Here is a 14,519-nt window from a genome sequence, read left to right on the forward strand (position 1 = left end):
CTCTCCCCAACCACGCCCTGTTTTTCTCTCCCTTTGTGCTTCTCCACTCTGCTGTCTTTATTCCTCTCTACCTTGTGCAACGCTTTTGCCCCTCCTCACCAACACCCTAGCTCTCCCCAAGCTGCTGGAGACGTTTAGCTGCAGATTCTTTACTTTAGACTATTTCTCAAGCTTCCGAGTGGATCCAGAAACTTTTGGCGAGCAATACCCCTGCAACCGGTAGGTGGCGTCGTTCAGCATCATCTGTGATGGCGTCCGTGCCGGAAAGGGACGTGAGCGGTTCCTATATAGGTGTCACTCTATCACAATAACATCAGTTTATTTTCTTTCTGCGTCTGTCAGAGCAGATACGGAGCGAGCTTCCCCCTGTCCATTTTTTTAATTGACTGACCTTTTTCGGCCCTTTGTTGCTTATTTTCTTTACAAGTTTGTCTCCTGGTGTGAAAATGTCCACCAAAAAGGCAGCTTTCAAACCATGCAGCACCGGTCACTGTCAGATGTCGATGATGGACCCACACCTGGTTTGCGTTTGTGTCTGGAGTGCAATCACGATGCCAAGATGTGTGCGAGGATTGCCGCATCTCGCATCCAAAGGCGCTGAAGGAGCGGTCCCTCTGGCTCCTTGACGCTGACCGACTCCACGACATTCCAGGTCTCGGTCGTGAGGAAGGTCCAGAGATCATTCGTAGAGCCACTCCTGGCGATCTTCGTCCCACTCCAAGTCGTCGAGAAAATCCAGTAAGTCCCACAAGAAGTGCAAGAGGTCTTCAATTTCACGGCGCAAGTCTTTGGACGAGATGCAGGGCTGTCGCCCCCCGAGACCTAGTTGTGTAGAGGTGCCAGTGCTTGGGCCATCTTTGTGTTTCCCTAGGTTTCGGTGATCCTGAGCGACCCCCACCCAGTTAAAAGACTTCTAGGAGGCCATGCACCTCATCTTTGGGCGGCATGACCCCTCTGAAGTGCCCTCCGGCCCCACGGGTGCAGGAGGGACCCCTGTTGGTTTTCTGCCAGCAGGCCTGCCCTCGTGCCAGTTGTGCTCCCAATATCCCGTGACTGATCCAGAGAGGTGCAAGTCGAGCGACCTCGAACTCCCACAGCTACCGCTTCAGTGCAGACGCCACTGACGCCCGTCAGTAGCAACACCCCCATAATAATTCCCGACACAGAGCCGGTCCTGGCGCAGACAGGGGGAAGACACCCCCCCCTCCCTCTGCCCCCCACCGGCCACCACACCCCAATGTCTGAATCAGTGCCTTATTCTGATGACATTGGATTGGGTGATAAATGAGAGAGGTCAGAGGACCCTTATGGTTACCAGCCCTTAGAAAACCCGGAGGGCACTTAGTATGAGGATCTGGCAGATGCTAGTGGACTGGACTCCTCACTAGACACCGGCCTGGTCTCTTCCCCCCCTACCATGGCTACAGAGGAGGGTGCCTCATTCTCTATGGTGGTGAGGAGGGCAGCTGAGGTCTTGGACCTTCAATTGCCCTCAATGGCAGTCAAGACGAATGTCTTGTTGGAGGTGTTTCAGTGAAAAGTCAGCTATCCGAACCACTTCTCCCTTTCATTGAAGCCCTCACCGATGTCCTGCATGGGGCCTTGTCCAAGCCCTGCAGAGGAGCCCCTTTGCACACGGCAATTGCCCGCCACCATTGCATCAGGGTTGATGGTGGCCCCCAGTTTCCTAACCCAGCTCCCCAACCCAGAGAGCTTGGTGGTCCAAGCCTCCACCTCCAAAGTCAACCCAGGGCATTCCGTACCATCCTACCAGACGGGGAATCCAGATGGCTGGATTCCTTTTGGGAAGAAGATGCTCTCTTCTGCCAGCCTAGCACTGTGGTCGGTGAACACCAGGTGCCTCTTGGGGTGATTCTCCTGGGCGGGCTGTGCAATTGCTGCCTATGGTTTAGGAGGAGACCCTAGCCATAATCTCTCAAGCAACTGCTGACTGGGGAGATGCAGCCAAGTTTGCCATATGATGTGGGGTGGAAACAACAGACTCACTGGGCAGTGCAATTTCATTGTCTGTGGCTCTTAGGCGTTACGCCTGGTTGAGAACCACTGGCTTTTTGGGGGATGGCCTGGGCTTTCTCATAGACCTGCCCTTTGACGTCTCTTGTTTGTATGGCGAGAAGGATGACTCATCGCTGTAGTGCTTCAAGGACATGAGGGCTGCAGCCATGATCTTGGGCCTTTCCATTTCCCCTCGCCAACCCCAGTTTACCTTGCACGGCCACAGAAGTGGCTGTCAATCGCATCTCTACCTTCCTAGCTACCACGGCCAGCAGGTTTGCCAACCTGGTCTTGACAAAGGACGCCGTGACCACATGGGACAGCTAGACAGAGGTCGGGCCAGTCTACCTCGTAAACCCCAAAGCAGCCTCAACCTCCAAACCGCTTTAGTTTGGCCTCCATCTTCATGGGCATCCAGTGGGAAGCAGGATCCGCCATCTCATGCACCACTGGAGGTGAATAACATCTAACTATTGGGTTTTACAATTGTTCAAAGGGTTTATTCCCTCGCATTTGCGACCACCCCTCCACCCTTGCTACCCACTTAAGACAGATTGACAGAGAACCACCTATCCTTATTTTATCAGGAAGTGTCAACTCTCTTGGCCAAGGGAGGGCATAGAGAGGGTGCCAGTGTCAGAAGTAGGTCATAGTTGCTATGCCCACTCCTTTTTGTTCCCAAAGAAGAACAGAGGACGCCGTCCCATACTAGACTTGCACCTTCACAATCTGTTCCTCAAGAAGGAGAAATTCAAAATGCTCATGCTCCCTCACGTTCTGTCCCCAAGAGACTGGATGGTAGCCTTGGACTTGCAGGATGCTTATTTTCACATTTCCGTCCTGCCTGCCCACAGATGTTACCTACTGTTCACAGTGGGCCAAGAACACTTTCAGTTTGCTGTGCTCCCATTTGGCCTTACCAGCGTCCCTAAGGTGTGCACCAATGTGATGATCAGGGGTGCCAGTCTCCCCTTACTTTGACAATTGGCTGTTGAAGGCAAGCCCGCCCCCATACTTGACCTTAGTATAGTATGATTATTTCCTTGGCTCAGCAAGGCTCTGCGCTGGGCACATGAAAAAGTTATCTTTCTGCCATTTCTGCAGTTGCCAGACCAGCCATCCCTTTTCATATCCCTTTTCATATCCCTTAGTGTAATTTGGTTCCTGAAAGGTCTCCAGCATATGTTCCCACCAGCATCTTGTATTATGCCCCAATGGGACCTAAATCTGGTTCTTACAGTCCGGTTATCTCTTTTAGCTGCTCCACAATTGCCCACTGAGACTTTTCACCATCAAAACAGCCTTTCTAGTGGCGATAACATCTGCCAGGAGGGTCAGTGAGTTACAGACACTGTCAGCAAATCCTCTGTCCCTTCTCTTCTACCCATATAAGCTGGTCCTTAGGACTCAAGCATCCTTTTGACCAACGGTGGAAACTCCTTTCCACATAGGCCAGATCATCACTCTGCCTACCTTTTACGCTACGCCTCTTCCCTTTAAACAAGAGGAGAGACTCCACGACTAGACCCAAAAAGTGCATTGTCCTTCTACCTTGATCGTACTCATGAGTTCCGGGTGGACAATCAACTCTTTGTGGGGTGTGTCAGGCCAAGAAAGGGAAGGCATTGTAGAAGTGGATCATCTCACAATGGCTAGTGCTCTGCATCAAAATCTGCTACGCATTGGCCAAAAAGCAACCACCAGAGGGTTTGCATGCTCACTCTACCAGAGCCTAGGCGGCGACCACTGAGTTAGCTAGCAGAATTCCTGTACTGGACATCTGTCAATCAGCTACGTGGGCTTCCTTGCATGCGCTTGCAAAACACGACTGCCTGGACAGTCAGGTCCAGAATGACTGTCATTTTGCCCGTTCGGTACTACAGGACATTTTATTGTAATTCTTATTGCAGCCCCACATTCTGGGAGCTCCTCTTTGGGTATCTATTCTAAGGTAAGAAATCTGTGGCTGGAAGTATCCAATAAACAAGTTACTTACCTTCGGTAACACCTTATCTGGTAGAAATTAGTTGCAGATGCCTTACAGACGCTCCCCTCCGTCCAGCTCTGCGAACGGATTATAGAGTAAAGGGTTAAACCTTGTAAGGGCCCTAAATACACACACCAATAGTCCATGTTCCTCGTTGCTCCGCATTTCTGGCGTGGAAAGTCGCAAAAAGAAGCAAACTTCAACGTACTGGGGTGGCACCTAGATGGGCACCACAGACGTAATTTCCAGCATGACTGACGCTTCACTGAGCCAATCAACACCACCTGACCAGCGTGCAGGAGTACTACTCATCATAAATTTCTGGATCCAGACTGGTGGCTGGGGAATATTCTACGGTAAGGATTCTGCAGGTAGATAGTCTCTACCAGATACGCATCACCGAAAGTTAGTAATTTGTTCTTCGGTCTTCTATCCCACCTTAATACTGGGGACAGAAAATAGGCCGGAGTACCAAAATAAAAGTGGCCCCATTAGTAAATCAGTTATCTATAAAAGTGGCCCACATTTGAAAATCGGGTAGGTTTTGAACTTGTAAAGACATGTTGTATAGATGTTTCGCATGATATTGGAGAAGGTATGCATTTGTGCTTGTTGTAGGCAATGTTTGTGGTGATATCCGGGAAATCAACAGTAAAAACCAGACGGCCAGGCTATAACACTGACGCAAAAACGGCAATATAATCCAGCCCTGATACTGTCTTGTCAGATCAGCCCTTCTGGCGCTCCCAGATTCCCCTATAGGCCAGTCTGACCCTGCCCTCTCCCTGTAGTCCTTCTTTATTTTTTTTAAATGTTATCATTTTTTTAATTTTAGCAAGCACAATGTTGTTGTTTTTATTTAGCAAGTGTCAATTTTGGATATGACATAAGATGGGTCTGTTAAAAGTAAACAGATTTGTATTGATTTAAATAAGGAAAGAGCCAGAAAGGTGATAAATGTGTGGAGGAAAGACAGTGTTCCAGTAGTAAATGGTCTACCACCAGCAATTTTTAAAATCAATCCTATTCGAAACAGTGAGGGACTCCTTTGTTTTCTTTAGCCCTAAAAATAGCCATGATACCAGACTCCTGGAAGAGATCAGTTTTATGTCGACTTTTAAAGAAAGGAGACATAGTCGATCCCAGAAACTATAGGTTAAAACCTCTCCTGGATATATGTGGTAAAATCTATCGAGGATCATCCTGGAACAACTTGAATTATGGGTGTACAAAAATAAGATTTTGCCATTCTCAAAATGCAGTGCTACTGTTAATAGTATGGGGATTTCAATTCTAGCGTACCACTACGTACATGTTGTCTGAGCAAGCCTTTTCTTGTGCTCTTTGACTATTCAGTTCCTTTGTACAGTGGGCATAGAGGTTTGGTATGGAAGAAGTTACAGGCATGGGGCACAGGCAGTATACTATAAGGGCCATTCAAATCCTTTACCGTCTTGCATACCTCTACTGCAGTATGCCAACAACGCAGTAGTGCTGGGTTGCACCAGAGTATGGCTTCAAAGAACTCTGCTTGCCCTGAACTATTATAAGAAGAGCAATAACTTACTTATGAACAGCCCTGAGGCCATGATGATGGCATTTCATTAAAAGACACGAATCCAGAAGTCCCTGGTTACTTGGTAACGGAAAATTAGAAAACCATGCCATTTACAACTACCGAGCTGTCTGGATAAGCAACTTGGGTGATATACCCTAGCACCTAACCAAACTAACTAAAAATTAAGAATGTGTCCCTAATGTTTGCACATTCTAGACTGTATGCTAAACTTTATAGTCCTTCAGCTAATGCAATAATATAAGAAATGAAGGACCTTTGATCACTAACTAATATGCTGTGTGCATACCCAGGCAAATTAAACATATGGTTGGAGAAAGCCCAGTGTGAGTTGGCAAACTGTACGAGTCCAGTCCAACTCAGCCTAGAATTTTGTGGAATAAGGCAGGAGGTGGTGGACCTAGCTTCTTTTTAAATCTTTGTGTAGACTCAGACTAGAAGGCTTGGCTCAGACAAAATCATGTATGTAGACATATGTTACTCAGGATATCATTATTATTGTGCATGCCCATGGACCAAATAACTTGACAGTGGAAAAGAACTGTTGGGAGCAAGTGAGATCTGGGATGCTGTAAACACACTTGCGGACTTTAAAGCGGCATTAGTAACCCAACGTATACTTATACTAAGTCAAGAGTACTTGGCTGTTTGGGTGGTCGAAAAAGAAAACGTGCCTTATATAATCTCATATGGAATGAGAATGAATCAAGACTACTTAGATGCTGCAGCTGACCCATCTACAAAACATTACATAATTTCCCTTCTCTTTATGCTACTTTCCTTTGGGAAACATAAGTGGAAATACAGCGAAGCAGATAAATAAACAAAACCTGTGTAGACTCTGCTCATCGAGCTAGAAACCGTAATGCACATAGTCTGCACATTCAGACATTTGGACTTTGATTAAAACTTTTGTTAATACTCCTCTTTCTAACAAATGATATTAAATCTTGTATACAAGCAATACATTTGTGTTGAAATGGATATGCCTCGTGTACTATAAAGGGTTGTCTGTTCTGCTATATGGTGAGTAGAAAAATGTTCATTCCATTTGATCAGATGACTGTTAAACATCATTTGTATCATTTGCACATCGAAAATCTGCTGCTATTCTTTTTTTTGTGCCGTAGGCAATTATACAGTTTATTTGGAAAGTTTACATCAAACTGCAACCAAAAATGATTGAGTACCAGGCCTGGACTAGTTTAAATTCTGTGACTGTTTATCTTTTATATTCCTTGACAAGAGCCGGTAACAACAGAAAGGGAGATTTTTAACATAAATTTAGCATTTAGGATAATGTTACATGAATTTGACTCATTTTGAGCTGAGAAAGTATGTAATGATTCTAACTAATCCAAACATAATGTGTACGTTGCTTTTGCTGGGTTACACTGCCAGGTGCATACTGGGCTGTATAATTGGTTTCTCCGCTAGTTAGGGGACGATTACGATGTCGGGCGGAAAGCCTCCTACTGACCGTGTCGGAACTCTTCCTACCGACTGTCGGTTTACAATCTGCCCGACCGATTACGATGTTCGCAGTCGGAATGTAAACCGCTCGGTCATTCTGATTTGGTTCCAACTGGCTCTCGGAGAATTCGTATCGGTCGGAACCACATTGTACACCTCTATGGACCGCGTTTCCGACTGTGCGATTACAATCCCGATTTTCAACGGCCTCTCCGAGTCGGCCTGTCCAACATGGAAAGGCTGTTGGAAAATGACTTTGGGGGCCACTAGCAGGCTCCCGTACACCTTTTTTGGCCTCCGTTTGGGGGCCGAGGGTGTACCTAAGGGACCCCCCTGTAAAACTCTGCATTGTGTGGCTGGCACAATGGGGTGCCCGAGACAGGGTGTAGGGTTTTACACCCCCCTCCCTCCCATTTTCCCATAGGAGCCTGTGTTGTCAGGGGGCTGAACACGGGCTCCCATAGGAAACAATGGGAATCTGATCGAAGAGTGTTTGGCCGCATCGTAATCAGTCGGGCGGAACCGCCGACCGCAAGTCGGTCAGTCTGGAATCCAAGGCGGTGAAAGGTTTCCGCACAACATCATAATCGGCCCCTTAATCTGTTTCTGGGCTACTATAATGGGTGCTGGACTTTTTATTCTGCGTCCCCGCAACTGCTGTTTAGTATTTTTTAAGCTGTGTCTGTGGCAGAGTGCTGCATGTTATGGTTCCGAGCTGCTTAGTTGGGTTCTCCTGTAATTTGCTTATTGTGCTTTCTAGAGTGTATTGGTGCAAAAACCCGCTCATTGTTTTATTCTGAAGAACATTGTACGTTGTATAATCTGTGGGTGACCTTATGTCATGGTGACACTATGTCTGATTAACCTCTAAGCAAGATTTTCTGGAATAAATAGTCCCTTGTGAATGATCCCTTTAGGGACCATCTCTCTAGGCCTCGTATATGGGACTTTTCCCCATATTTCTTTTATTTTATTAAAGAGCTGCAATTCACCCAACGGGGCAATCCCTCTCTGTGGACCAATTAATAAGAGGGATAGTGGCATAGATAGTATATCCTTTAACTGATCCCAGCTGCATTAAGAGCAGTGGTAGCTTTGGTTCTTTGAGTCGGTCAGCCTATAGTGTGTGGTGAAGTATCGCTAGCCCCATACCATTGAAGGAGTTTGCATCAAAGCAGCTTTTTCCACAAACCTGGTTTCTCTCAGCATGGGAAAACCTTTCAATGCAATCCAAACAATGAAACTGCAAATCGGTAGCCATACAGAGAGAAATCGTCTAGTTGCTGTTTAGTGGTTTGGTGTTAACTCCGTGTGGCTTCATGGTTGCCTGGCTTTCTGCAGCCGTTCCCAAAGTTTGCTCTCTGGCCTAGCACCACCACTGATGCAGGCGTTTGTAATGAGTTCTTTATATATTTTTACCAACACAGATAGGGGCCCAAGACAACTTGACATCGTGGGCTTTGATAATGGACTGCAAATTGTATGGGCTCTCCCTATTTCCAGTTATTTACAGCTTTAATATTTGTTTTTCTTTTAGTGTTGTTCCTACTATGTTTAATGCATTCTCTACATACTGATCTGCCTCTATCAGAAGTGCAGCTTTAACATCACCATAATACAATGTTTGTGCTTGTTTATTTCTTTAAATTATTTATGTAACTCTGGCGTTACCTTGAGCTCCTTAGAGCAGATCTCGTTCTTGACGAAGATGTGACAATTTCACCACTATAACATTACATCAGCAAACAGCGAATTGGGCATTTATACCAAAATGTTCTTCATACCGGGGAGTAAAAGCAGCATTGTTGTAGAAAAATTTGAGAATGGAGGAAATGAGGTAGGGCTGGGGATATGCCAGCTTGGGGCCAGACATGATGTAAATAAGCTGCATATGCAGCACTACCTCAACACACATGCAGACCCCATTCCTACTACCATGCCTATATCACTCTTGTCCGATCAAACAACAAAAGAGTGTTGTATGGTTATATAGGACCATACGTAGGAGCAAAAGGAGAGGGTAACCGGCCACAATTAGGTGGGTTAGGAAGGTCCTCACTCACCACCTACTGGTGACATGCTTCATCATTGGGCCCCACTAAAGAGGCAGAGTGCCTCTTCAGTGTGCTGCGACGCCAGAATTACTGCGGAGCAGGATTTGTGAGTTTTAGGTCGTGTAGAGAAGATAAATTAAATGGTGGTGAGGAGTATAAAAAAGTCTAAGTGTAACCAAAAAATGATTTATTATGTGGTCACTTGGAACATAGATAAAAATTATGTGTTGGGAAAATCGTCCACAATTAATTGTGTGGTTATTTCCAATAGATATCGTCAGTCAACATGTTTCTGCCTATAAAACGGTGTGAGGTTACCAGGCATTCTTCAGGACTTTAAAAAGTGTTCTAGACCCTGGTGGTATGGATGCGCTAAGGTCCACCCTTACCTAGGGACGTGAAAGTGAAAAATTGGTGTAAAAAAAGTGCAAAAAGGAAGAAAATTGGTTAAAATTATCTTCCTAGGTAACTCCTGGTTTAGGAGGCTTCTACGCATTAGGTTTCTGCACCTGTAGAAGGAAAGACGAGGACATACATGTAGGACAAAACAAACAATTAGTGGGTTGTCTTGATCATACAGGTCGGTTTTTGGGTGCTCCATGTATGGTGGGTGGGTAGTGAGCAGCGGCATAACAATACGTTTAACACCACCTCTATACCCAGGGTAATACGCACTAGTCACTGGGACTTGCGCGGTGCTAAGGGTGAAGTAAATAAGGTGATATTGGGTATCTTAAAAAGGAAAACCATTTCCTGGTAGCGATCAATGGAATAACGTAATTTTCATGGCGATCGCTAAACACACAAGTTAAAATGTCTCACTTATATGGTGTAACGAGGGGACACCATGGGTCACAGGAGGGGGGTGGGAGCGTATTTGGCACACCCTTGGGAGGAAAGAAAAACGACATAGAATCAGACTCGAAATAACACAGACATTGGGCGGTACTTAGCTCAGAAAAGTGGCGACACGGTCACTGCCTCATTGTTGTAGTCCACTTACGCACTTGACGCTCGGCACCCGCAGTGTACCTGCGAAAACCCTCGGACCGGACCCCGACGATGGTGAGCGGGGCCGGGGAGGAGGAATATAACCGGTGTCTTCCGGGGTCGCGGCATGCCGGTAAGGGGGCGGAGCCGGAAAGGTTAGCCAATCAGGGCAAGGAACGTCGCGCGACGTGGTGCATCACGTGACAGGCTTGGGCGGCCAATTGCATTGTTTGAGTTGCCATAGGGACAAAGGCTTCTTCCATGCTTATTGACGAAGAAACAACTTTATTAGAAAACCAAATAAACACGTTATGATGCGTGTTATTTGATATAACTCTCTGTTAGCACAAGGAATTTGAGAGATCAGTTAAGCATGTGCCAGCGGAATGCGCATTCGTTTATGCTAGGCTCTTATGCATCAATCTAATTACAACGATGGGATGCAAGTACGGCCCTCGGGCGCTGGATTTCAGAGGTGGGTTATGTGGCATCACTTGTTAAAGGAAGTTAAAGTAGTTGCATTTATAAATCAAAAAGAGGAGGAATAACCCCTCGTAGTGGGTCCAAAAGGAATGCTGGCCACTAGTAGCCAGGGATAGTTACAGGTTAACGTGGGATGTTTGCCACTGTATAACCTTGCAGAGCTGATAATGTGTCAGCTACTGGAGGATGAAAAAAAGACATGATTTTTTAGAAATTACTTTAGTACAGAGGTCCAGGGGATATCGTCATTAAGTCCAGTTTGATGGGTCCCCAGTCAGTATATCACTCTTGTCCCAGACAGACTGGGAATGTTGTTAGTATGTGTTGGCTGCAAACAGTGTCTCGCTGCCTACAGATGCGCCATGTGACATGCTTCATTTGATTTTCCTCTAATGTGCATTTTTGTGTTGTCTTTCAGGAAGGATATTTATCAAATCCAAAAAGCCTGTGGGAAAACTATCCTCATGTCTATCTCCCGTAAGTATCCTGCTCGTTAAGTGCCTTGCCTACATGTTTTGAGCTGGAATGTTATTTTTTGTTAGGAAATTGGCTGATCAACCCAGTCATCCTTGCGTTTGAACAGTAACATGATTGTTGGACAGGGGGACAAGGAAGTGATGCCTTCTGTCTCTGGTATTGTTCGCCCCTGCAGTCAAACCACTTGCTCCCCCCTTTGGTTAGAGCTGTAAGGTATTCAGCTTGGGACCGTGTCCCATTTAGTTCTATGTACTCGTTAGTGTTTCTGTAACACCCGGTGAGGTCTATGCCCTATTTGTTGGAAGTATTGCAGGGGGTTTGTGGAAGTTTCCAGTATTTGCAGCAACAAAGGTAAATCCAAATTATTCCTGCTGGGCAAACTGGGACGGGTGGGCTAAACCCTCCCCGGGAGCCTGGGCCTGCACTTGGAGAGGGAGAAGGAGATTTGGAGTCTGGGTAACCAGATTTGAGATGGCTAAGTACGACCTTAAGGTGGGAAAGATGATAGATGGATTGCATCAGTCTGTGGATTTCTGGAAATCACTCCCTCTATCTGTGATATGACGGGTTGCCCTGGACAAAAGTGTTTTTGCCATGTTGCTTGTTCGTTTTGCGGAATGTGATGTTTGGTTTTGGCTGCACTGTTCATCTGACTTTGCAGGTTGTTGTGTGACCTAGTGTGGGCAGGGAAGTGCAGCCCAGTAAAGCTGGATACCTTGAAACTCCCTCGGGTAGCACTTGGTGAGTTGGTTCGATTAGGGCCCTCACTGGGAACAAGCATTTGCAATGCAATAGGTCTTGCATTTGCGAGAGTTAAAGCTATTTGCATTGTAAATGACAATGCCTTTTATTTTTCTGTTTTGCTAATTAACACACCAATAAAAGGTATTGTCATTTACAATGCCAATAGCTCAAACTCTTGTAAATGCAAGATCTATTCAAAGAAGTGGCGGCATAGTCCCGGGCTGCTCGGAAAGTGAATGCACGCATAGCGCACTGAATGTTGTGCCTGCAGTATTTCATTTCAAGTTTATTTGTTTGATTAATTAAAATCTTACAAAAAAAGTACACATTAAAATATCTTCAACACTAAAAAGTTTAAGAACATCATACAAATAATAATGCTAATCTTTTTAAAAGAGGAAATCTATATAAGAATTTTGTTAAGGCCTTTCGCAATCACAGTTAAAATTTTTACAAAAGCAGCATTCATCGGTAGATCGTTCGGGCTTAGACATGCCATTATTGCTTGTCTACAAGTTCTTATACCTCAAGCATTAAATAACCGCCTGAGGATTACTTTCCTTTCCACTTCTATTTCAGGACACAGATATACCAAGTGCAAAATATCTTCCTGTCCCCCTTTACATAGCCTACATATCATATTGCCGTTTGTTGACTTCCACGGTGGAAGATGGCACAAACCTGGCCATAGACCAAAGCGTTCTCTTATAAATGTTTGCTTACTTTGGACGGACCAGGGAGTTTGAAGGTAGTTTTGGACTTGCTTTTTTTTATAGTCGTTTACAATTGGCCATGAATGCTTTCTTTTTACCAATAGATCTTTGTCTTTTAGGAGCGATAGATGAATAACCAGTTTATTAATTATTTTTTTAAAGCTTTCCTGGGTAATTGTATTTTCCCAAATAGCTGTTATTCCGAATTCTTCTTTTGCTTTATTTAGGTATGTCCATGCTTGAAGTTTCTGATTGTCTCTTACTTCTTGCCATAATGCTCGAGACAAATGATTGTCCTGGTCGTTTTTTACACGGTTCCAGACTTTTAAAATTTGGCCTTGCCGGGCATATTGCTGATTATTTATCCCAAACTCCAGCCTTGTTTGTGCCTGTGAGGCATTACATGGTAGGTTGAATAGTATTTTGTAGGTTTTTGCCACTGCATTGTTAATTAACTCCGCATCCTTACTGTTTAGGACTTCGGCACCGTATGTTAAAGCTGGTAATAGTTTGGCAGATATGATTTTTATTAAGGGACCGTATGTCAGTGCAGTTAGATTCTTTTGTATGGTTCTAAATGCTGCAACCAAGCTATTTGCTTTCCTGGTAATATCTTTCCTTTGGGGGAGAAAACTTCCACTCTCATTAAATAGAACACCAAGATACCGATAGCTATTGTGCCTGCAGTAGGAGAAACTCATTAAAGAAAATAGTGTTTACAGACTAAATGAGACATACAGTGTAACAACCGAAGTAAAAGGGCCAGTCCTCATTTGAGGTTATAAATGAAGACCAGGCGGTACTAAGGAGGGACTAACAAACCTAGTAACGAATCAGAAGCCAGCATTTATGAAGAACAATGACACAAGCCAATGCTAATTATGGGCGTAGAGTGGGCAAGGCTTCTATTTCATACTCTAATAAAGCATGTTGCAAAGAGGCGCATGCTCTGCCCAGGCTCGACCTAAAAAATGCTGGTACTCAGTACCGTCCTATTTAAAGCGCAGGTTATAACCATAGCACATTGTTCAGACTCTGCCATCAGTGCAAAAACAAGCAATAAACTAGCTGTCGATGTACCCTGTAGTGATATAATTAATATTATAAACAACCACTATCTAACCGGACACAAACTGGTTATAGTAGCCCCTGTGGAATTGTAAACAATAATTGACACAAATGATACTTACATCTGTAGTAGCTCATACTTTGAGAAGAGTGCACATTTGTTTGCGTCTGTGGTTGCTGTGGCCACCAGTGCTTCGTTGTTGGTAACAGTGACTGTAACACTGTTTAATTGCGGTAGTAACGCATTTAAATCATGAATAAAGAATGTTAGTGTGCATCATTGCTCTTTTTTTGCTCCTACGTGTAAATCTCCCTCAAAAAACACCTAAAGCACCTGGCTAAAATATGACACTAGAGTTTTCTCGCCGCATGTTTACATTTCATTATTGTCTACAAACAGTGAGTACAACTAGTTAGTACACATTTTGTTAAGTGTGCCATTGTCTGGCGAAATGTAAAAATGATAAATACTCACCATTCTTGCCACTGCAACCCTGCATGAGGAGAAGACCATAAATATGGCTAGTAAATACAAGGCTGTTTGCTTTGCAACAAGCCGAAACTAAAAGCCTGATATCTGTCTCTGTAATAGTTGAGGTAATAGTTGAGGTTCAGCCTGGCAGAGTCTGCTTCAGGACTCAAAACTATTATATCCATCGTGGATCCTCTGGGACTTGCTTTATGCACCTGTTACTCCAAGATGCTGTGAGAAATTAAATGCCCATTTACTGCCACATGTAAAAGCCATCAGTCAGGCCGGGCAACAAGGAGTTGTCTTTTCCGTTGTATGTAGGCTCTCGAGCCAACAGACTAGCCACCCAAATCACCTTCGGCAGACTAATCACTGCACTAATTTGCTTTACAATTGAGGTTGAGTGCATTTTAAAAGATGACCGTTCACTCACTCAGAGCGCTTCCTGCAAAGAATCTGTGCAGCG

The 14,519-nt window shown here is 44.9% G+C and overlaps 1 protein-coding gene across 1 annotated transcript in view; it reads left to right on the forward strand.

The window, feature by feature from the left end:
• The window catches only part of TRAM2 (translocation associated membrane protein 2), a 416,036-nt gene that overhangs the window by 297,073 nt on the left and 104,444 nt on the right, over nt 1–14,519 (forward strand). The window contains exon 5 of the mRNA XM_078647585.1: nt 10,998–11,056. Within this exon, the coding sequence (XP_078503711.1) occupies nt 10,998–11,056 (59 nt within the window). The remainder of the gene's footprint in view (nt 1–10,997; nt 11,057–14,519) is intronic.

Source organism: Lissotriton helveticus, chromosome 6 (genome assembly GCF_964261635.1).
Source record: "Lissotriton helveticus chromosome 6, aLisHel1.1, whole genome shotgun sequence".
Taxonomy (NCBI): Eukaryota; Metazoa; Chordata; class Amphibia; order Caudata; family Salamandridae; genus Lissotriton; species Lissotriton helveticus.